At 37.0% G+C, this 24950-nt stretch overlaps 4 protein-coding genes across 6 annotated transcripts in view; 2 read left to right on the forward strand and 2 right to left on the reverse strand.

Moving 5' to 3' along the window:
• Nucleotides 1–14: 14 nt before the first annotated feature.
• LOC110860719 (protein hunchback) lies at nucleotides 15–1976 on the reverse strand. 3 transcript variants are annotated; one of them, XM_035860441.1, is made up of 3 exons: nucleotides 1896–1976; nucleotides 937–1219; nucleotides 15–854 (listed from the first exon to the last, which is right to left on the reverse strand). In XM_035860441.1, exons 2-3 carry the CDS (start codon nucleotides 1151–1153, stop codon nucleotides 307–309), a joined length of 765 nt encoding a protein of 254 aa, XP_035716334.1. In that variant the 5' UTR covers nucleotides 1154–1219; nucleotides 1896–1976; the 3' UTR covers nucleotides 15–306. The 3 variants fall into 3 exon arrangements, with proteins under 3 accessions (XP_035716334.1, XP_035716333.1, XP_021965507.1); XM_035860440.1 differs by lacking the exon at nucleotides 1896–1976 and adding an exon at nucleotides 1577–1672; XM_022109815.2 differs by lacking the exon at nucleotides 1896–1976 and having other exon boundaries at nucleotides 937–1309.
• On the forward strand, nucleotides 1874–2626 carry LOC110860637 (c-Myc-binding protein). Its single transcript, XM_022109713.2, has 3 exons — nucleotides 1874–1981; nucleotides 2059–2265; nucleotides 2346–2626. Exons 1-3 carry the CDS (start codon nucleotides 1964–1966, stop codon nucleotides 2481–2483), a joined length of 363 nt encoding a protein of 120 aa, XP_021965405.1. The 5' UTR covers nucleotides 1874–1963; the 3' UTR covers nucleotides 2484–2626.
• Nucleotides 2627–5151: 2525 nt separating this feature from the next.
• The window catches only part of LOC110860684, a 50955-nt gene continuing 31156 nt past the window's right edge, over nucleotides 5152–24950 (forward strand). The window contains exon 1 of the mRNA XM_035860506.1: nucleotides 5152–6231. The gene's annotated coding sequence lies outside the window, so the exon portion shown is untranslated. The remainder of the gene's footprint in view (nucleotides 6232–24950) is intronic.
• On the reverse strand, nucleotides 17436–20474 carry LOC110860683 (dynein light chain LC6, flagellar outer arm). Its single transcript, XM_022109775.2, has 3 exons — nucleotides 17999–20474; nucleotides 17839–17922; nucleotides 17436–17773 (listed from the first exon to the last, which is right to left on the reverse strand). The coding sequence occupies exons 1-3, from the start codon at nucleotides 18158–18160 to the stop codon at nucleotides 17603–17605; spliced, it is 417 nt and encodes a 138-aa protein (XP_021965467.1). The 5' UTR covers nucleotides 18161–20474; the 3' UTR covers nucleotides 17436–17602.

The raw sequence follows: 24950 nt of genomic DNA on the forward strand, positions 1-24950 counted from the left end.
TTGAAACTTGTGTGTAATTATTATAGTTATAGTATAATTATTTGCATTATTACTACAACATATATAAATAATATTGATTCTTCTTGGTGGGGTTAAACTGCTAAAGTCAAACCTCGTAAAGTCGGATGGTTGACCGTATAACTAATAAATAACTCTGTATATTACTCTTCCTAAAAATATCTTAATTACATATTCATTAAACCCTTTAACATTTGAATAAAAAAAATACAAAAACAAAACTAAATGAGTCTACTGTTTTTTAGTCATATCGTTAGCACTTGTTGGATTTGCATCAATTAATTTGTCTTATTCATACTTGGCATTGTTATGAGCAAAGTTGACATCGTATGAGCCAGGGCTTCCAAAATGAAAGTGATAGCTGGGATTATTTGCACCTGGAGATTGGTACTGATTTTGCGGCATCATTGCATGACCATGGTGGCCATGTTGTTGCTGCTGGTCCTGGTGACCAAATATAGGTCCTTGTCCAAACATTGGTTGCTGATAATGTTGAAGTGGTGCCTGATACCACGGTTGCTGTTGTGGCCATTGATTGTCTTGGGGAATGGTTTGCTGCGAGCGATTGTTCTCAGAATTATCAACTACAGGTGTTGAATGAGCATAGGGGGCTGATCCCTGCGTCGCGACTGCTGATGATCCATTGAAATTATTAGGCTGGTGGAGCCGATTTGCCGCACGATGGGATGATTGCGACGACTGGGAGCTCGAAAACAGCGAGGACGCAGAAGATGATGCTGCTGACGGCGATGGAATGTATCCATTCGGTAAGTGATGTCCGTAGCCGCCACCCCCATTGTCTTGGGAGAATCCAGGATAAGGTGGAGTATACATCACTAATTTCCAATGCAAAGTAATATTAATATGATATTTTGGAACAATTGTACACCTTTTTAAAATCAATAAACTCTCCCTTACCTCTAGCTGCGATGAAGACGGTGACGTTTGGGTTGGAAAAGTATTCGAAAACGAAGGGGGGAGTGATATACTGCAAGTGTAGCGTGTGGGGTCGAGAACCACGACTTCGGTGGGGTTGGTCAAAGGGTGAACTTGGACGAGAAGGTGGAGGAATGTTCTCGGCGTTGCTGTTTCTTCTACCACGATAAAGCACGACTGCTTTGGAGGGATCACTCATTCTGACTGAAACGAATGGCAGGCAAGGAATGGGTCCAAAAAATGCAGGATTGAAGTCGTCGTCTACCTATTTTAGAATAAACATAAGCCAACCAGATAATAAAATCAGATAAGATCGGAGGAATTTGATCGACACTCTTGTTTTAACATGGGGATGAATACACGTAAACAAATTTTGTCTAATTTGCATATGGCTGATAAGGTGAAGACTGGAGGATTGAAAGAGAGCGAGAGCGAGAAGACGATGGATAACGAATGAATGCCGGTAACAAAACAACACATCGCTCGCTGCCACTTATCATCAGCCCTCTTACTTTTGAACACTGGGGCAGTGAACAAAGAAAGGAATTCAAGATGGCCGAGCGATGCTGAGCGAGAAGTTTATTATCAGCTTGATAAGAGAGATTACAATCATTTCACACACCTAAACTCAAGATGGAAATAATATTATGGATTTGTATAGTAAGATGGAAATTATAATTTGTACTTTACAAATGTTTATAAACGCCATTTAAGTTATGTACGATGTAGTAATTAGAAAATATTTACTAATTAAAATATAAATGCAATTCGTACTCGTACAGTACGAGTCGTACTGCTGCTGCAGATCAAAAGATGAAGAAAAAGATGGTGCCTGAAGGGGTCAATGACCTTCACCTTTGTAGTTATAGAAATTATTTCGAAATAAATATGGTCAAAAGTTTCATTTTCATGTCAAAATGTAGCAAAAAAAATCCTCTCACACTTGAAAACTTCCCGACTGTTTCAAATCAGTTTCAAATATTTTAAGGTCCACTTCTTCAAACTCAAAATGGCAACCAATTTGAAGGTACGATCGGGTACATCAACGACCTCCTTTTGTAAACCCTATTGCATAAATACTCACTTTCACTTTTTTACATACAGCCAGAGTCAAAACGTGACGAGTTCAAGCGCTACCTGGAGAAATCAGGAGTGATGGACAGCTTGACCAAGGTCCTTGTTTCCCTCTACGAAGAACCCGAACGTCCTGGAAATGCTGTCGAGTACTTTTTGGAACGGCTCGCTTCCGGTGTTCCCATGAAGGCCGAGATGGAATCACTTCAACTGGAGATCAATGACTTACGGAAAAAGGTAAATTTTTATAGTCTAATTTTAATTAGAATATATGACTATGACTAAGGCGTTAATTGCTCTAATTATTATTTATTTAGTCTGCTCAGCTTGAGGAGGAAAATGAGGCCCTGAAGAAGAAACTTGAGCAATTTGAGCCGTCGGGCGGATCAAGCATGTCTCCCGGCGGAGGTGAAGAAGGTCCGTCCGGTTCAGAAGGAGGAGTTGGAGAGGAATAGCAACCGCATACTTGTAAATGTCTCAATTTTATTTTTTTCAAAATATGCACCGATCTGGTCCAGTTAAAAATTACAAAATTTTGGTTGAAAAGTTCAACTTAAAATCGTGTCATGAAATAAATCAAAGCTTGCATGTCTACATACATATAAATATTATATCCCATTATATCAATTAATTAATCATTACGTGACAGAAAATTCCATTGTAGTTTGTTTTACATGTTATCTAACACACAAAAAATACATACTATTACAGATGTGTAAATAGGTGTCTGATCTTGTGAGTGAGATTGTGAGATTAATATGAGATGAAAAATATGGTGTACAACTGTCGTACAGGCTAGTGACAAGTTGGATTGCGTATTTGTATGCAACCGGAAATCCTTCCTTCTGGTTAAGGATTAACCGGATTTAGTACCAACTGTTAACTATAACATCTTGCAGATGTTGGTCAATACAATGCATTGCTTTTAGTGAAACAAATCTCCAGTTAAAGTCTGCATCGTTGCAACTGGACTTTACTTTTCTTAAGATTGGAATATAGCTGGAAACCCTCACAAAGAAAAATAGTAGCGTCATTGAAATGTCGGTGACAAATTTTAATTAATTAATTAATTAATTAATTAATTAATTAATTAATTTTAATTTTAGGTTATAAATAGCATCCTGATCTTGCCCTTGCTTAGTTCTAAGGGTGTAGAACTTCAATCCATATGTAATTAAATGTATAAGCCTACGCAACTTGACCTTTTTTACGTTTGCTACACTTGTGTTCAACTACTCTGAACAAATCGTCTTTCTTTCTTCCTCATGTTGTTTATATATATATTGTACACGGTGGTTACTTATGTACAAGTGGTATTGAAGTCATTGTAGTATTTCCAACGCACATTTCATTACGCTGGAAGGAAAAATATATGTAAGAAAACCGTAAACTTCCTTCTTCTTCTTCTGGTTTACAATGTAAACTTTACATTTAACTGGATCTTCATCTTGGTGAGACGGATGGGGCCTGAAGCACAAGTAACTAAACCACCAAAAGTAGTATAAAGTTGGGATCTTTCCTTCCGTCCCTTGGGTTTTGTTGGAGCCTTATGTAGGCCACAAGCTCATTTTCCTCATCATGTTTCATTTCATTCCCAGTCTGTCTTCATTTCCAACCAACCAACTTCAAATTCTATCCCGTTGCAGGGAACAACGAACGAAGGAAACGATATTAATTTTGCATTACTAGAGAAAGATGGAAGATGCCGAATTCTGTATGAATTTCTAGAAAATTGTTTTCTTTTTTGCATGCAGAGTAGTTTTTTTAGAAAAATAGGAAATGAAATTTAACCCATTTATTATACACATTCATACCCTTTGAATAGGCATATGATGACTCGTTTATTGGGCGTGTAATAATAATGAATATGCTTTTGAACAAGTTGTAATATGAGTTTTCGTTTAAATTAGTCAAATTCTTTTTATACGAATTCTCTCATTTTTTTAAGAAGAACGAATTTACAAGCCGCCCATCATATCATCATCATTTCTTTAATATGTTTAAATTAAATTAAAATAAGAAAATAAATTGAATTGAAACACTCGACATTTCCTCGTCTCGAATTTTACACACTGACGAAGATTTTGTTTAGTATTCTGGCATCGTTCCTTCTCAGAATTTTTCAGTAAATGTCTTCTACACTTATTTTGAAACCTTAAATAGAGGAAGTTGTCGAAATTATACAAAATATGGAGATCTCTCTGACTCAGGATTGTATGTAACCCCCTCCTCACTCCTCTAATATGTAAATCCAAATTATGAATAGGGTTAAAATTAACAATGCTGTAAATCATGCATACATACATGAATCTGGTGTCTCTCTCATCGCATCCCATTAAAATTAAACATGCAACAATGTAACACCTACTTATTCACGGTCCCCTAAAATATATGTACTTTATAGTAGTGGTTCATTATTGCAGCAACGGTGTGATATTTAAATCCCAGGTTTCAACATTCCATATATTTCATGACGATATCCATCCACCTTAAAAATGTCTGTTTCTAACGGATTTACTCCCCACAAACAATTTCTTCATCGCATCAATCACCCGAGTTTAGGCAAATTAACCAGCATTTATTCCTCCAGCTTACAAATCATTCTATTCAGTGTCAATATAATCATTATTATGGGAACAAGTCCAGTTTAATCTTCCTCTCGTCATATTTCCCCTTGTAAAAAAATCTTGCTTAATAAGTTCGGATGGGGTTGCTTTTATCCATCGTCCCGGTTTTAAGAGGGATAATGTTTATGTTTCTTTTTTAAGCAAGGCAGAAGCAATACGAGCTTAAATACGTAATAATACTGGCATCCAGAAAGGGTCAGGCTTTACACAGCATAAGGCAGAATGTGAGACCCCAACAACCAGACCTGGTCGACCAAATGCAATAATACGAGATGAGCAAGTGTGGAACAAAAAAGAAGTTGGGCGAAGAAGAAGCAGACTTGCAAGTGAAGTTGTAGTGTGTGATCCAAATGGAAAAAGTTTCTCATGTAAAAGTATGAAGCACATTTGTATTTGTGGTGCTCGTCTTCTGCATGCTCCTGGTAAATGTTTCATGGGGCTATGGGTTGGTTGGTGTGTGTAACAAGAAATTCTCGTCTTTCAGTCTTCAATAAAGTCTCATCAGACGCACACCTCACCTTTGTCTCACACAAACTTTTGTCCTCCTCCTCTCTTTCACCTCATAGATTTTTTAATAAACCAAACTGACCAAGACAGAAGGAGCTCTAATCTGTAGTGCATCTGTTAATGAGGCGCAGATTACAGAAACTTTGGAAGATTTTTGGCGTGGTTTGGTGGTAACGCTACTAATGATTTATGTGGTTGAGTTTGCCGTGTGAAGAGCGGAAGTAGATATTAATCTGATCAGTGGCATGGGTTGGTTGGTTAGTGGTTTAATAACTAAAAGTTCATCATCTCCTCAAAAGTCATTCATGGTTCAATTCTCCAGAGAAAGCAGGAGGAAGTTGGATTTGTGAGACGGTTTAAATACATACAGAGCAGTGATTCATGCAAATTAATTCGAATGAAACTGTGTCTTGGAAATTGGTGGAAAAAGGATGGAAAGTTGAGAATCGCTAATAGGAACATGACATTGTTGCAGTGGTGACTTTTTTTGCATGACAAGTGGACATATATATAGATACACCTTAAATTGTGGCCAATTGATTAAGACGAGAAGCCAATAAAATTAACTGAAAGGAGCACAATTTACCGACCATTCAAGGCGACTTGCAACTTTTGTTGGTGCATTTGTAAGAAAAACGAGAGTGAACAACAAAGTGAATCATTGCAGTTTACGTACGTGGTTTAATAGCTGCTAGATAGTTTTCCGTTATTCCATTACATAAACGAAATTTATAGTTAACCACCACAACAATTCCGCCTCTCTCAAGGTTTAACAGATTCGTGTGCGAGCGTAGTTTGTGTTACAAATTGTTGGCCAAATCAATTTGTATTCGCAGTCGTGGAGGTTTCCTATCTCGCTGAATGAAAACAAGCCATTAATTTTTCAGAGACTTGGCTCTCCACAATTTCTTCTACTCGAACAATACTTCGACGTCTGTGTGTTCTTCCGCGAATGAAAGATTGAGACTAATTCACTCGCTTGGTAGACATGCACCCTTGAATTAGACCTTTGTGGGCAGTTGGATTTGAATGGAGGAATAAGAAATGCTCGTATCCGCCGTTTTTGCAGGTATGTACATACGAAGATATATAATTCCACGTTTTTCTAAATATTTTATCCCCACCAATTGACCCCTCTCGAGGATATCTTCTTCTCCAGACCCGGAAAGCACGTCTTTTTATCCGAAAAGTAAAAGTGAGACAAAGTAATGTTTGCCAATAAATAGGCAGTGACCGAGCTTTACACTATTTATGTAGGTTGGAGGTTCAAAGCTCGTTTTATTATCCCATATTCACCAAGAACTCAATTTTCAATCCCTCCCCAGCCACCCATTTGCGTGCCGTACGTTATTGTCTTTGTTAACTTAATTACTTACTTGGTTAGTTAGTTCAACTACCAGAAGGAGATGAGAAACTCATCGTCAGTGGAGCATTTAATTGGAGGAAATGGATCGTAAATTGTGATGTATGAATTGGCTCAAGTCATACGTACATCCCTGGTCTGATAATGGTCCGTCGTTACGAATGCATGATATCCTGATGGTCTCTTACACACATATGCGACAATCTTCATATAAGGAAAGTTGACAGTTTGCATAGTAGTCGCCGCATTATTATGGAATTTTTGCATGCACTGGTTGAGCTGTGGTTTGTCGTATAATGAGAGGTGGATGGACCCCCCATTGTTTTCTGCATCCCTTTAATTAAGCCTGATTAAAAAACTTTGCCAAAAAATGAATGACATCGGACGTGGTTCGACTGTGGCTGGTCTAATTTGCTATTCAGAGAGAAAGTGACAAAACCACGCGAGGGAATTTATATTGAGATCTCATCCCAATTTAATTTTATGTTGCAAAATATAATGGGTGCAACTTTGTTGCATCGTTTCCTCCGAATCTCCTATATTTTAGGTAAGTAAACAAACTGCGAAGGTGCATAGTTTTGCTCCGAAAACTTGGTAAAACTCCATTTGGCGAGGGTTCAGCAATTTTTCTGGAACGATGTGATCAATCTTATGATTACAAGTGCAGACAGATATATTTAAGTTAGTACATACTAATTTTTCCCAGGTTGTACAGATTGTTTCAATAAATACTTATCTTATAATATTCCTTGTGGTGCAATGTACCCACTTATTTATTTTGTGGAGGAGGCGAGGTTTCGAACTTCTTGTCCAGACTTGGTAAAAAAAGTTAAGGTTTTCGGCGGCCCATCATTAAGTTTGCAAAAAAAGCGGAGACTACATATGTAAAAGTTAGGAAATAATTTTCTTCTCGGTAATAGATGTGTATTGTTTCACAATCAGGCATCAGCCCTTCAGGGTGATTGGTTCTGCGGGTGATTTTCTTAACTTTTGTATGAAACCTCATAACTTTTTTAACAGACCAAGACAGCATGGGTGGCATGAAGTTGAAGTTACACAGGTAGTTGTTGGAGATGTTGTTGTTAATTTAATTAACTTGCAGATTTAAATCATGAGCAGAGGTGGTGTACAGTGCATCCTACTTTGGCAGTTCTTTGCACTTTGTTTAAGAATTAGCGAGCACCTGCAATTTTCATTAGCCTTCGGAGAAGTTGGTTGAAAAGGTATTTATGATGGACTTAATTTTATACAGATGAAAATTGCAAATTTAGTAAAATCCTTCGACTGAAAAAGTTGTACATGTCATTACAAGATATGTTTTGTATATAAGTTTTTTTAGGTGAAACAATTTCGTGATACGGCTTGATTTACTCTGACATTTAGTTGGACATTAAGAAGCTAAAAATAAGACAAGAATTTGTAAACATTCATGTTTTATCTCTCCTTCTTTAAACTCACTCAAGAATTTGAAGAGCCAGAAGTGGATCTTGAAATGGACAGTTGAATTTAAATAAAGATAAAATGATTGCCACTACTTTTTGTACTACTGCTGCACCTACTGTTGAGTGGATTACTATTATTTATGGATGGACCACATTTATTTTTCATGTTTTACTTACTTGATGCACTAAACAGAAGAGCTGAACATGAAACTGGAAATTCGGTTCATGTATGAAATGAAACTGTGACATATTTACAAAAAATACATATTTTCCATCCATGCAGTTCAAAAATAGTGATATAAATACATATTTATTTAAGATGCAGGTCGTCGTATATAATTTTTGATATGCATTAGACGAGCAACTCTCATTTTTTTCAGAACTTGATGAAAAATGGATGTGATGTGCATTCTGATTTTAAATTTGACACTGGGCAGGCCAACCACACAGCGAGATTTCTTTGTATTTTTGACTCGAGTGAAATTACTTGCAAGTCATAATGTTGAGTAGATAATATTCATTTTGTGTTGACGAAAATTGATGTTACATTACATAACTGATGAGATGACTAAGGCGGTCGGTCGCCCAGTGAAAAATGTAACACTTTTTGTGCGCCTTTTCCCCATTAATTCTTCAAGATCCAGTTACATTTTCGCAGGTCTAAGGATAAGTATGTCGCCTTGCCTGCTGAATAAAAGCCCCCTCGCAATAGTAGAGATAATAACTACTCGTTGTCGTTCATCGTCGTCATCTCTTCGTCTGCACAGACATGTCAAAACTGAACTTGTGACTGGCTGGAGATTTGGAGGTTTGCTCAGCGTAATGTCATGAATACAAAAATGGGCATTCTCACACTCACTACGAGTCGTAGTAGTTCATCGTAAAATGGAAATTCAAATTCTACAATTTAATGGATGTGCCACTTGTGGTTGGTTTGTGATACGACAATGATGATAGTGGTAAAATTTAGTGCTCTCTGCTGTGTCTCTCTCTCTAGGCTTTCTTTCTCAATTGACGCTACAACGACATCCTGAACGCCGCCATATCCTTGGCCTTTCTTCTTTACTCTGCCGTTTGATGAAAAGCATGCCAAGCAACATTCTCCATTTGCACGTAGGAGGTGCGTCAAAAGTCGGTCGGAAATGAAGGTGAACAGGAAAAGGCATGGTTTCCAGGACCACAAGCAACTAAACCAGGAATTGTGGGAGAATACATGGTCCGTGACTTGACGTGATACCATTTTGTCGCCGCAGCTAAAGGGGAGAAGTATCATTTAAGGTGTTTGAAATTCCAAGTCGGAATTGCCCTCTTTAGCGGAAAGAATGCAAATGTGTTGTGTTCTCTACGCAAGTTGCGTAATTGTCATCCTCGTCGCACCACGGTTATTACACAATGGGCGAAAGTTTGATCAGTTTGGACACGTTTTGCGGATTTTCCTGCTGGAGATCGAGAGTGAGAGAGAGTAGAATTCGTGTAAAGTGGATCATTCCTGTCCAATTGAAATGAAACCAACAACTTTTCATAATATTAATTCTACGCGAAGGAACCAGCGAGTATTTGCACTTTAGCGTGTTAATGTATTACACATGCATCCCGTTTTTTGGACCAGGATCAAGAATGTAAATGACAAATCTGACATAATCAACGGGTAAATTTGTTCTGTCATCATTTCATTTTGTGACTTATTCTACAAGAGTTTCCGCAGTCTAAGAATTTGTATGCGTAGAGTTGAACTGTTATTCTGCTTGCTCGTAAAGTTGCAACTGGATTTTTGACTCTTTTAATCTCGTCGAAACATCATAACTCATTCCAAAGCACAATTCCATTTTTGCTTGTGATTTCTGTTACATAGGCTTCAAATTTCTTCTTGGTGCTACTGCGTTGCCTCGTAAAAATCTATATTCCCATCTGGTTTCATATTTCTGTGACCGCATTTAAAAATTAAAGTAGCTTGTAAAAAAACAAATATGACGGTCTTCGCGTTGTTTGTATATAATTTGTAAAAATATTTTGTCAGGAGTTGCATAATTTTCCACTCTGACACGTTAGAACGACATGATCTTAACACATTGAAATTAGTCAACAGTCGTCGCCTCGCAATTTACTTTTACATTTTTTATTTAACTGCCTATAATTTAAACATATGGGTTTTGGATTGGCACCGATTATATCTCAAAGTACAATCTATCTCGTCAATAAACTATGTACATAGATCTGTCTATAGTAAATTGAAATCCTTTTACACCACGTCGATTTCGATGCTCTAATCTCATTTTGCAATCGTGAACAACAAGTGACATTTGTTACACACAAATTTACAATGATGTATTTATTGCCAATGATTGGGATCAATTTTACGACTATTTTTCAACTCTCTTATGCAACCTGTTCAATCAATCGAGCAACCCCTTTGAGTAAATAATGAAAAGTAATGATGATTACAAGCACACTGATCGCTTTGACGTCCAAAAAAGGAATTTTTCATTGTGCCGGCTTAATCCTTGAAGTCTTACATGAAGGTGACGTGTGTTAAAGTAATATGCGAAAATTAGTCCGAGTTAAGTTAAGAGCGTGTAAGTCTAAAATTAGGCTGAAAATGTGGAAAAATAATCACGACGTGGTTTCATTATGTGCATATACCGCATGAGATCAGTCATCTTTTACTACTTGGCAGGCATATCAAATGAAATGTGATGCGTTTGTTGTTAACGTCGTCGTCTTAATATTTATCGCTCCATGTAATAGCTGCGTATAACTGCTTAATTGTGAAAGATATATTAATTACAAGGCCACAACACAGCACTCGCCCAGTAAGTAAATGTACAATAATTATTCTCTCTCTAGCTCGCATGTGTACCACTTGTCGAACTTGTGAATAGCTGACGACGACGTGTGTATGTAGGCATCAAAATTAATTGTCAATTGTGCTCAAAACATGAATAACCTCAAGAAAGGGTCGAGGTTAATATGTAAATATATGCTGGTGGAAGAGGTGAGGTGACAATTTGCAAAAATAAAATCCACTTTCGACACCCATTGTACATAATTAACAAAAAATGTCATGTTTGATCATCCACATATGAAGTCATTTATTTACTAATGTGCAAGATAAAAATAGGACATTCATACCAGCACACATGAAAATATCTATTACACATCTGCACAATAAATACGACTCATTTGCCATTACACGTCCCATGTCGTACACCAATTCCTGCATAACGTCCCATTAACTGCGGGTTATTGTTAGGACGAGAAATAAAAATGATAAGTTTTATCCATTCTTTTATTGTGGACGGTTTGTTGGTTGGTTGGTGGCGAGGTGGATGGATTGTTGTGGGTTATTATTGACTATTTACATAACATGAAAAAGCAAGAGTACATCACATTACACACTTTAAAGAGAGTCACGACTTATCGGAATGTATTATAAGAATAATGGATATGAAATAATAATATGTATGTTGACGGGAAACAATACTTGGTTGAGGATACTTTCATCTTCTGCTATTTATTTTTACACCACTTAATAGCGTCACGTATGGAAACTATCCTCTCCTCCCTCACACATGTACACTCTACAATTTATGATTACGATCATTTGAATTCGTGGCACATGCTCAACATTTCATGGCGAGATGGAGGAACTGGGTTCGAAATTTGGTCCACCAACAGAACAGACTGCAGACTCGCATAAATAAGGGATATGCATGATGTAGCATTTAAAATTTTCAAGAGCGTAATACTTAATACGTAGAATTCCAGGCGCTTTGAGTAGTAGCTTCGTCGACATTACTAAATACATAAATTGCATCATATCGATATATCATAAGTAATATCCTCCTCGGTTGCATGCATGACGCCCAGGAAAAAATTTTCCGCCGTGTACAAAGGGTAATAAAATGCGTAATAAATTTATTTGGTGCACTTTGTTCATCGCAATGCATCCTGAATCACACGAATACCACTTTTTGTTCGGTTGTGGATTAACTCCTCTTCTTCATTAAGCTATTTACTTGTTATGTACAACTTGTGGTCGTTTCGGGACTAATAATCATTATTACTCTCTTCGTGGATAAACAGTGGACTCAGATTTCATGATTTCGTTCCATCCGGAAATCATTTTATGAACATGGATTGCATCTCGCAGGAGAAGAAGATTTAGGACAGAAGTGCACATCTTTAATGCATATTAATGTCTAAATCTGACAATTTTATGGCTTTAGCTCTTTGTCTGTGTCGGTTTCGGCGATACATACGTGAGTACGTACGCTTCGTTTTATTTACGTTGGATAAAATGTTTCCCGAACTTTGGTCTCCGATGATCTCGTCCTATTATCCGTCATTATTTGTTTTCATCCAATTGCATAATGGTCTATAAATTCAGGACGGAATTGCATTTTCATGACTGGAAGTTTAAGGTCTGTCTGTTACACATCTGGAAAACCTACGTAATCCGTTTTGTTTATGAACTCAAACTGAAATTGGAAATATTCAACTTGTTATCGCAGCAAGTGGCAATATTTTAAAGATATTTTATATCTGTATTTCTTCCTTCAAAATGAATGCTTTCATATTTCTTGGCTGCACTCTGTTATTTAGTTATTATTGCCTATAATTTTTTAAGAATTATAAGAATCTCGCGAGTCTATATTTTGTGTGCCAAATCGCATTCCGTTCTGTCTTCTGCTTGAATAGATAAATCTTAGATGGGACAAGGTCACTCATCATCATCAACATCGTCATCTCCTTAAAAAGTGCTCGTCTCCCAATTGCATGCCGTAATCCGTTTAATATGACACGATACACGGCCAGCTACATATAACCAGCCACGCTCTAAATGGATTATAGAGAATGATAATTGTATTCCTTCTATAATAACAATCCCATCAGAATCATATTTGGATATGTGAATAGCCGAGAGTGTGGACCCACATAAAAACAACAATATCCTTCAAATAACATTGAAATTTTTTAATGTTGCTTTGCATCACCAGTTGTAATTTGTAATGCATCGAATCAAGCCAATCTTTTATTTTGGATGTACATACATAAAGAAACAACAACGTTGTATGTTAGCGTATTACGACGACGACTGGTCAGCATACATATTGCATACATAGGCACGACATACATAGTCGGTTCGCATATTTATGGCAGGAGCAGTAACAGTCTTTTCCTCTTTGTTTCACTTCATGATGCTCACCAGTCGTAGAATAATTGCGAATGCGTGAAATTGCAAGATGAGAATAAATAAGGATAAGCACTAAAAGACAGAAAAGAATATATAAACGTTGTTTGACAGCCGCTTATTTCTTTGCGAAAAGACATTAACAGATCATGACACGATACCGTGAAAGAAAGATTCTGTAAAGCTGTCCATTATCCGCTATACATCTGACCTGGACTTTGGTCGCAGAAAATGATAATTCTTTCGTCAAATGTACATATACTCGCCTGGTATATGCATTTCGCATAACGTGCATCTTTTGCAGACTGACGACACAGTTTTTGGACCATTTTCAAATGCATATAAATATGTAAATATGGCCTTGGTTGCAAAAATGCGTCAAACATATCAAACACGAAAAATCAGCACATCGGTAAAAATGTTTTGTAAGCAGATCCGTTTTCGATTGACGTTGTTTTGGATGAGATGCGGTTCTGGTTGTTTAATTAGGTCATAAAAATGTCAGCAGATTATTAAACTGCAGATAATTTAAGCGAGTTTGTATTTTTGTTCCGAATTAATAACAACAACAGCTCGTCAATTTTGAAATGAGTTATTAACTGTTTAAATTTTAAACGGAATTAGTAATTGTTTTAATTTTAATGTGGTACGCTGCGGCTGGCATAAAATATTGTACTAGTTCATTAACATCCTTTGTGAAAAGTTGTAGCAAATTAAACTAGTTAGTTGCTCTTTCTTTGTGTGCCTTTAAGACAAAGACAATGATCACCCCGAGTGAATGGGCTGGTCAGTTTTATTTTTATTTTTATTATTATCAACTATTCAAATGCACCTTGTAACTTTCCTTTGTTTTTTTTACTCTACGCGTTGCGTTGTTGTTGTCTACTCCCTGCTTGTCGATAAATTGAAAGTCGCAACAAGTTGCTGCTGCTGGTAAATAAGTGGACAATAGATAATTACATAAAGGGAAATGAATGAATTGCAGGTGGGATTATCTGTCAATTTTTGGTCATTATCATCCACGCCGTGCAGTATAGAAAGAACTTGCAGAAGTAAATATACAAGTACTCATCGGCAATTTGCATTTTCGCTTTTACAACCACTTATGCAGTTTGTTAATACATACAATTCTCTGATCTATCGTCATAATAAGTTGTAAATTATATTCAGCAAAAGTCAGATTGGAACCTTGCGTGTTTCATTCATTAAACGAATTGCTTACCAAATCTTAAAATTTGGGCAGATGCATGCACGCGATTTCACTGAATGCAGTAGGCAAACAGACAGAAAGAGAGAATTATTAGCAACTTCGTGAAATGTAAATAAGCCGGTAAACTAAATAATAATTTTTTTTACTTTTGTCTTACTTATTTAACTGGATTGGAAGCTGCATAACGTAATCGAGTAAAAAGGCAGTAAAGCAATTGTGATAAAGTCAAGGTGCTCCTTCTTTCTTTCCTTTAGCGATAAAGAATATTTTGCGCAGTTGTCTTGTGCTTGTTAACTAACTGACAGTAAACAGCACCAGCAGCCTGAATACTTACCAGGTGAAGTCACACGTTATGATATTTTATGGCAATTATTTTCCAGCTTTAGGGTATGGGTTGGCTTTTGTTGAGCCAATCATGCGAAAAACTTGTGGACTTTTCATTTTTATACACAGGTAAGAAAGAATAATAACCCACATGTCTTTTCGGATGGATGTGATCCCTTGTATGAAGGATTTGCGAAACGGTCGCAACTTTGCGAGGGAAAGAAACCTGTAAGGTGTTTAGCAACATGTTGTTCAGTCTTCTGGTACAAAGAAGTCGTCAAATGCATAGGGGAGCGTATGTAGGTAGATGCACGAGTTTGTTCTTCATTGTCAAAAACGGTTTGATGCCAACTGTTTTCATTTTTTCCACTCCAGAGGCAGTTTTGCCTCTTAATTGCTGTTTATTGATGCTTTCGATATGTTTATTGTTTCGAGAGTAAGTTTTATGCGGCTGGACGACAAACTGTGCAAAAAGCATGCGAAAAGTTCCCTCCTTGGTTGGTTCACGAGTATTGAAAGTATATAGTACAATTCTGCACCGTTTGTTTGCTAAACCATAAGGATACAGATATGTTTTTTGTTCTTGTAAGGAGGAGGGAGCCATATTACAAGGATTATTTATGTATGTGGGCATACCACAAAATTCATACGTACAACTTTATTATTACATTACTTTTACACTATGGCAGTTATTGTTTGCTGATTAAGTTTTATATTTAAAGAAGCTCAATTTAAAATGCCATCTCACGTACATGCCGTCATATATGCCACCATAATACCTGACTGAATTACCTCATACATACATACATATATACGTATCCTGCAGAAATTGCCAATTTGAGTTTTGCACGACGACACAAAGTGGCGGTAAGTATACAAAGGATGTATGTGCGAAATACATATTGAGGAGATGAGATTTTACATTTTACTTTTGCGAGGTTAACATCACAACATACATAATTGGCTAATCCTTCCTTACTTATGCGGGGCTGATGTCTACATAACAGCCCAACAAAAGAAAAGGTTTAACCTTTTAACATTTCGCAATAATGTTTGACTGTTTGACTACCAAAATTAATAGCTTTGAGATGGGTTTAGGCTCGTCTTCCTTCGTCGCAAAAATTATTCACTCACAAAGAACAGGGTATTGAATTTCAATTCTTTTTCTAACCAAGAACTGTCCAAACAGTTTTGGCTTTGGACATCTCGGCATCCATTTCCATATTTGTCGAGTAAGTACATACGCAAGCAAGGTGAGATGGTTCTCAGTAGGCAATATGCACAGGTGGAAATGGAGATGAGTTTGACAAGTAAGTTGCAATATGGACATCACCACAGTCTCACCCTCGCCTTGCATTACCTGTCCTGTAATTTAATCCAATGACGAATTACTTTTCTCAACTGTTGAGAAGATTACATAATAAGATAGATAATTTCTTTGGGAGGACGAAGGTCACAGCTTGTGATTCAATTTAAAGATTCTTCACAATGATTATGAACTACGTACATAAGTTCACAACGATATTATTTATTACGGAAATTAGGGATAGATTTGTATTTTTCCGTTGTGAATAATGAGGACAAACCTCTCTGTTGTATGCAAATATCAATTAATCGAAATTCAGCGGAAAAAGATTCGTCATCTAGCTGACTGAGATTACGATAGTTGACATATTTACACGTCTTGAAAACATGACTTATGCATTATGAGAACAATTTGTCCCACACTTTCACTTCACGATATCTCTCAAACTTTACATAATCCCGTCTTTTTCTCGACTCGAGACTAATGATGATTGCGATTTTTAATCCCATACTGCATGAATATTAATGTGATTATATCATTACATTAATAACTTGATGGATTGGATGTGTATGTACATGCAAATTAAAATCTGGAATGATTGATTGTCTTCCGTACCACGACGTCACTGTTTCTGCCATTATATGCTTAACCATAATAATTGGTGTGTCTTGGGAGGTACGACGTTTCAAATGTATGTACGTACAGACACTGCAGATCGTCAGATAAAGGCAGGAGGATTAATAATTTTAAGGCTGGGCTGGGCGGTGGAAAATGTGAATCTGCTGAATCTCTTGGGAAAATTGTGTGTACACAGAGCAGGAAAAAAAACTTGGTTAATCGATGATGTTTAGTTTTTAATAATCATCCATCCACTTGCCTCTCGACTGACTCCATACGCAGAATTAAATGAAATGAGACAAGACACCGAGACGAACCAATAACCATCGTGTCGTCCATTATCCTCGTATTATCTCCACTCCATCAACGTCTGAGCCGAGTCAAGTTAAGGGATCTTGTCATTTATGAGGACATACGAGATCACACTGCGCCACAGCTAGAAAAAAATTGAGCCAAGGTATTATTGTACTAGAATGGACTTGGAGAGACGATAATATTTAGGGAATTTTTCCTCTCCTTTGCCTGCCTAATAATGGATCGATTTCTTTTTACGCAGTTTTGGGTACGTACATACATATTTAGTAATAATGTGGATGGATGGATGGAGAGGAAGTTCTGCGTAAACACACGTATCCATTACGTGGTGTGACAGGTTAGGTTATTGGTACAGCTCATATCTATCTTGGTCTTGTGGTTAGGAAAGTATGTGGATTGGGAAACGAACCGGAAATTAAGGAGATGAAAATATTATGGAGTGGAATTGGATGTATATTCATATTTTGGGGACAAAGTAATTGTAAACTAATTTCCATGCAGGCCTTATCTTGATATGAATTGACATCGCTTTTATTTCTTGTTTTCCCCATATTCTATACATACACAATTGGGTAGAGGATACTCTGACTCGACATATATATTTTTCTAAAAGAATCGCAGGCAAATTACAGACTGTAAAGTTATAATTTCATACGGGATACTCAAATTTTTTAGAAGGTGACAAATTTCCAGACGAGAATTGCCAGATTGCCAAGATAGAACATGTACATGATGGACTTCTGGTCATAAGTGACATCAAATCCATAGCTCTGTCCGATGACGCAATGCCACAAAGGTTCATACAAGCGGTCAAACTCTTGCTTGATGTACTGACACGCTTTCTACATAATTCGAAATTGAATGTTGAAAGTTGCCAGAGAATTATAAAGTGACGTGTGCTACTCACTGGCAAATCTGTCGTGAATCGGTCCACGGCTGACATTATGGTGTCCATCATCTCGGTCTCAAACTGTTTCGGGATTTCTGACATCTGCACAAAAAAGTTACGAAGATTTAGATTTCCTGATTGAATCGAGCATAAAAGTTATCGTCGTCATCAGACATACACAGATAAGCGGGTACTGATACTTGGATTCTTCCCCTGCCTCTGGAACTTCCGGTTCGTTGGTGGCAGGAGTCGCTTCCTTCTCATCTTTTCCCACAGGCTTTGCTTTTTTCCACTCCCAGTTCCACATCTCCTTCTGAACCTTGTTTCCTTTCCCAGTCATTTTCCCACCGATTTTTCCTTACGAAAAAAGAAATATAAAAATATCTATGTGTATCCGCTTTTGGCATGAAATCCGTTTAGCAGGCGAATTTAGAAAGAATTTAGCGACGTCAAAATACTTTCTTCGTTGGCTTGTCAGATTATGAGTTGTCTCCATGACGGAAACTTTGTAATCTAAATTTCTAGAAACCTGCCGCAATCTTGCCGTCTAATGATGCGTAGTAATGTCTCCCATTCTCCTGCATGCATATATTTCATGGTGTTGATACATTTGTCCAATTGTGTGGCAGATCCTGCAATTAAAGTGTGCAACAACATTAGGATGCGATAATGTTGGCAGTAATTTTTTCAACTTTAAGCTAAACTGTCAGCACAATAGTTTGAGTTTGAATCCATCATTCATCATCCTCACGTACGGACGAGGAGACGGCCGTGGAGAGAGAGAGGCTAAAATCATATATAATTGTATTATATGGGCACCTGTCATTTTTATCTCGTGAATTGTCTGCTGAATGACAGTAAAAGCAAAAGTTACGAACGCATGCATAGCAATATATGCAGATAATACATACATAAATGGGGGTTTATCTATAATAGCAAACCTCCGGCATAAAATTTGCAATTTGACTCTCGCATCCATCCTCTGACCGCATGCATATTAAACTCTGACTTAACCATTAACCACCAAAAGAAAGGTAATGCAACAGCCAAAATTATTTCGATAATGGCAGCAATTATACGAGAAGAAAGAGTTGTGTTAAATAAAAAGCGCAGCGGTGGATATGATTTCTTCATGGTTTTCGAACTTTGACCTCTCTTTGCAAGTTAAAACTATAGGGAAGCATCAGAATATGTAATTTGTGCAAGCTTTGTTCACAATCACGTCTTTACATTGTTGGCAAAATATGAGTGAGTGAGGGGACTACGTACGTGAACTTATTTAATATTTGTGTATGTGCACATTCATATGTAAAAGGATTTAGCAGGGATTAGTTTGGCTTTTGCGGTGAATTTTGCTAATTTTGTAATAACTTTATTCATTCATATGTGAATATTATTTATTTGTACGGGGCTTCATAAGTCTTGGAGTTAATCTCCCCATCATAATTTTAATGCAAGTTCCTCGCTAAGTTCGTCAGGTCGTGACTGCAAGAATAAGCACTCATTCACAAGATAATAGGTGATAAAAAAATGAGCGAATCCACTCGCTTCTTCTTCCTTTAAGAATACCAATGAGGCAGAGGTGATTTTTTTACGAATGAACCGTTTGTATACATAGTTTTAGCAAGATGTGTGCATACGTATTTCTCCCTCCAGTCTAGGAATTGAGGAAGAATGAAATGAATGATCTATTTACTTACTTACTTATCTTAGGGTTTAGTTTATGAATGGAATAAGAGAGAGACGTCTGCAGCATGACTTTTCCTACTCGGACAGTACATAAACAATGACTCGGTGCTTATTTATTTGTTTAAGAAGACTGTAAAAAAATCTTTATTGCCTTCCTGATCATATAAACATGGTCCATATCTACTCTTATCCTTATTCTTATGTAGGTACATATGTATCTTATTATTCCTTCCCTCAGAGAAAAATTTTAAAATACTGCAAATTGTACATGTGTAATTTTTGCACGTTTTTTTGTACAAAACGGAACACCACCTCGGTCACACAAAAAATGAGACCCAGTTTTTCATTCATCCGTGCGAAACAGAAAGGAAATTCATTAGTCACTTTCTTAATTAATTCATCCTTAGTGTCTGATGTCAATCAGCCTGCCGACAACGTAATTAGTTAAGAAGAATTAGGACTAGGAGACAGACAAAAAATTAGTTTTTAGTGGATGTACTTTCACACTGAAGACAGACCGACCTGGTTTGTTTGTGACTTTCAATTCCTTGTTGTTTGTTGATACACATATAAGAACAAATTGCAATAAATATTTATGTGCCAGTAAAACTGGCTAGTTTATGGTGTCTAGGTCAGGTAATCAGGTTTTTATACACTGCTCGATAGGCTTGATCGTGCTTAGCCCAACATTTCAGCAAATAAGGAAATTCAATTAGTTATAATAGCACAATAAAATCGATATCGAATAAGTTGCCAACCGCACAAAAGGGTTTAAAATATTCACGACGCTGTATTTTTTGGTTGTGGTTAAGCATGTTAGATATATATATATTCGCTCAGAAAATTATTCAAATCCGTCGATCGATTCAATAATACACTGATTAAAGTGCAACACACACATGCAATCGTGCACATTCAGCGTTTTATTTGGTTAAGCAGTTAGAAAAGAATGTGCAAGTGAGCGCATATTCGCTAAATAAATCTGTGGATGAGTGAGAAATGTGGGTCAATCTTATTTTTCGTCAGTCATATAATAATCTCCTCAGACCAAACCAATCACTCATCTCGTCTTAGATTCGCCAATAAATGTGCAGATTTATTGCACATTATTATCACTTTATAACCCGTAACTAACCAGTGACTCGTTATTACGCTGTATTCAATTCGGAAATGGAGCTGGTCTTGCAATTTGGGGCTTAAATTTTGTGATAAATTTTACTCTTTTCTTTTCCTTATTCTTATTTTACTCTGCAGACAAAAAGTTGAGAAAACATTGCATCCGACACAAAAATAGGATACGATTGTTACGGAGCGATATGTATTTGTTGATGGATATCTACTTCTTCTGTGTGTGCAGTACTTTAGAAAGCTTTTGGTCGTTAGCTTCATTCGGCAATGTGTTGATTGAAACGAGAAGCGAAGGTTGATAAGTATTTGAGTTTAAACTTTTTTTTGCATCTTTTCTCCTCGAGTTGAGAAGAGTTGTTGGTTTTATGAGTCGCAATAATGGAGTGCACGTGGAGGTTTTGGCGATCATATCGTTCGTGGAGCTTTGAAGCAGTAAAGTTCCCCAGTTTTGTTTCTGGAGGAGACATCACGGGTAAGATTAAAGTGAAGAATTTAGAAGTATGTATAACTCGATCCGTAAAAATAACTTTGACCACATTCTTATCCAATTTTTCAGTAATGAAGTCATCAAAATGACTGCGTAGGTACATATCTTTCTTCCACCCCCACAAAAATGTGTGCAAACAATGGAAAACGTGTGTACGTGGGTTTTGTTATTTGATGACCCGTTGTTGCCCATTGTTAAGCTAATGCATCCAGAATTTGGAATGTAATTTGGAAAATGCGTTCCATTCTCTCCTGCCCACATTGTGAGGAGGACTGACACAGTAATAAGAAGACCACATTATTATAATGTAGGTAATGAATAAAGGTTTAGAAAACTGATTGCAGTAAATTACACAGGAAATATTTATTAGAAGGAGCCCATAATAACATTACTTAAACCGGTGTCAAGTGAGAGTACGTATGTATGACACCATTGTTTTGATCCGTTTATTTATCGAACTGAGAATTTCACTCAACACCACCGTTTTTTATTAAGCTCGACACAATGGTAACCTATTTTTTAATACATGCGGTAAAAAAAAAGACAGTCAGTTTACAAAGTGTAGTATTCGTTTGCCTGGTGAACTGAAGACGAGGACGAAGAAGAGCATGCAAAAGTTTAAATTGCTTGTTGATGAAGCCTGAGTCTGAGCCATTGTTCCATTCCACCGTGTAATCAGATAGATGATGATGATGGGATTCGAATGTAAATTGCTAAAAAGTCTGTCTAACTTGATGCGTTTTATTATTATTACATATGCAGATCTCGGCTGGCTGGCTAGTTTGTGGGGGTCGTTTTGTACTGTGTGCATATTTAAAAATGAGGCTTGATCTGCTAGCTGGTTTGTCTGTGTGAGGTGGTCTCTAGTCTTTACGAGTGAGTATTATTGTTGTCAGCAGATTCAATTTTGAGAGAGGGACTTGAGACGAGAAGGAGGACAAAAGATAAGACTTGGCCCCCTTGACATCTAATAAATCTAATTCAATTGAATCTTGTGGATGAATGATTTGTCGTCATTTTTCCTTTTGTTCCAACTGAGGAGTAATGCCAGGCATTTTTACGAGATATGTGTGGGAAGATTGTACGAAGGGAAAATAAAGTTGAGGTGGATTTTTGACGTTCTTTAGTTAAAATTGTATTTGTACATGCTTGATTTGGCTACCTTTTCCTACTTGCGATTTGTTAATTGCCGACTTTGAATTTTATTCCGGATTGAATTACCTACATGCTGCCTTCCATGGCGTTATTTCTTGTACGTGACCCTTCTTCGCTCCCCGGATGCTGAGAGTTGTTAAGTTGTTGGTTGGTCGCAATTAAGTCGTTCCTACAAAGCTCATTGTTCTCTAGGTATGCATATATGTAGGTAGGTGTATTATGGGTAAATCCTGCACCGTGAAAATCACGGGTTAATTAATAGTTTACCATTTTTTAAGAAAAACACTTAATTGTATTCATTTCCTTAATCACAATCACGTTTCACAAGTGACAGTTATTGAGTTATATAGATCTCACGTCCTAAAGAAAAGAGGATACATACATGTGCAGTAAGCATATAAGTAATGAGGACGGAGCAGTAATTTAATAAACTGTATTCGTATTCGTGTGATTTTCCGAAAAGTTTAATAAAAAAGGTGCCGTGTTGATCCATAAAAGCAAAAAAAAATTAGGCCATTCTGTGTCAACGATTCGAGAGTTGAAGTGAAGATTAACGAGATCAAATACACCTCGATTCGATCGCAGCAAATATTTGGACAATGCCAGAATGCACACAGTGTTTTCGACTGTTATTTTGGGATATGGGAAAATATTTGGACTACATAAGGCCAAAATGTATTAGGCATGTACATATAAATTGGGTGGGGTTGGTATTGAGGATAGTACTATACGTACAATTACACAAGTCTCACATTTATGTACACACGTTAAGTTCGAATGTGCAGTCTTATCATATAGTAAATAAAGATAAGTGCAGACGACGAGTCATCATAAAAACTCGAGTAAATCACCATATATTGATCGTGTCCACATATATAATGGAACTCATTTTGTCGTCGTCGACTTTCCCCAAATGCAGCTAAAAAAAACCTACAAATATTGACCGTAGGTTAGTTTATTGTATCCGTCGATTTAATGTCTCCTCGTTCTCTCTTCGTTCCTTCTTTCCTGTGCAGTGAACCACCTGCCAGACTTTCGAAACATTATTTTTTCTATTCATTCCCAGTTCAAAGAAATGTTATTATTTTTCTACAAAATAACAGCAGATGACAATTTATTCTCTTTGTAGTAGTAAATAATCGACATTTATGCAGCTTTTTGTACACGGAATTCATATAAAATCCGGCCATACGTATGTAAGGAAAAGTACAAAGCAGAATTCTCCTGATTTTTTCTTCTTCTTCTTTTTCCACTATTATCACGGTTCAATTGTCCTCCTGGGCTCCTGATTCCATGAATTATCCGAAAGTGGGTGGATTGGACTGGATTTTGCAGGATCGATGATAGATTTATTCCGAGCTGGATAAAAAAAATGAACATGGTTTAAATTTCGGCACGTTTTATTTTGCAAAAAAAGTCAAAGAAGTTCTTTCTGGGAAAAATTTTCAGCTGTCGGCTCTCATAATATAAAATATACTAGTACATATATATGCACCAGTGCAAGGTTTTTTAAGGTTTGTATCCCCTAAAGAGGATTTATTTTTCACGATTATTGCTAAAAAAAGTATCAATTTGTCTCTCCATTTCAAATCCACTCGTGTATTGATTTTCCATAAAATATCTTTCTTTCGAGGCTATGATTCTCTAACCAGTTCCGATTTTTAGGTCCGTTTCGTTTGGTTGGCTTCCTACACGTATAAAATCGGACGGAAGTGGATGCGGAAAGGAGCGAATGAAGGCAAAAAAGGTGCCTGCCAGCGATGCAATAATGTGGAAAGCTTTCTTTCTCTCTCTCTCTCTCTGCTCTGTTTATGTTATTGCAAATTCGTTAAAGTTTCCGGGAGCTTTCATGTTGTCGAAATTTTTATATTTTTTCCCAAAAGTATGACAAAACGAAACGGAGCAAATGAAATAGTTTTTCTCTTCTGGAGGGAGAGAGACTCGTTAAAAGCAGTGATTCAGTTTGAGTCGCGAGTGTAAGTACTTATCTGGCATAATAAAAGTTAAAGTTTCACTAGGCCAGCCAGCACCATATCCCGACTAATTTGGAAACATATAAATTTCCTGGTTGGTTTTATGGGGAGAAGATGCGCGTCGGATTTTGAGGCTGTTTTCAAACCAAGGGGAGAAAGATATAAATTGTTGTTGCAATAAGTGAATCTCTTTTGGCCACCCAATCGTCATTTCCTTCCTAGTTACTCAAAGAAATCGGCCCAATTTCAATCAAATCTCAATCGTGCAGTAGTAGCAGCCAACAAATTTCGAATGGAGGAATGCAATCTAAAACAGGAATAGCACAACGGTCCAATAAAGTTCAAAGTGACAGGAATGGACAAAATTGGCCTAAATTCCTCCTTCTTGAGGAATGAATCTCTCTCCGTCCCTGAATGGATGGCATGCCAGGCCAAATAAGTCAGGAAACAAAAGGTTGCCTCCTGATTTATAAGTAAAACGACCCCAAAAACAAACACAAATTTGCCCCATTTCACTCACCACTAGCACCACATTGCACACTCTTTTGTGAAACTTTCTCTTTCATTAGGACACAAAAGTATGTAAGGCAGGAGAGGGACTTGATAAATACTTTCTGTCTGCGGGAGGGATGACATTGGCAGAAAACACCAAACCACAAACACACAATTAAGTAATGCTATATAGGAGAAAATATGTA

Source organism: Folsomia candida, unplaced genomic scaffold, assembly GCF_002217175.1.
Source record: "Folsomia candida strain VU population unplaced genomic scaffold, ASM221717v1 Fcan01_Sc033, whole genome shotgun sequence".
NCBI lineage: Eukaryota > Metazoa > Arthropoda > Collembola > Entomobryomorpha > Isotomidae > Folsomia > Folsomia candida.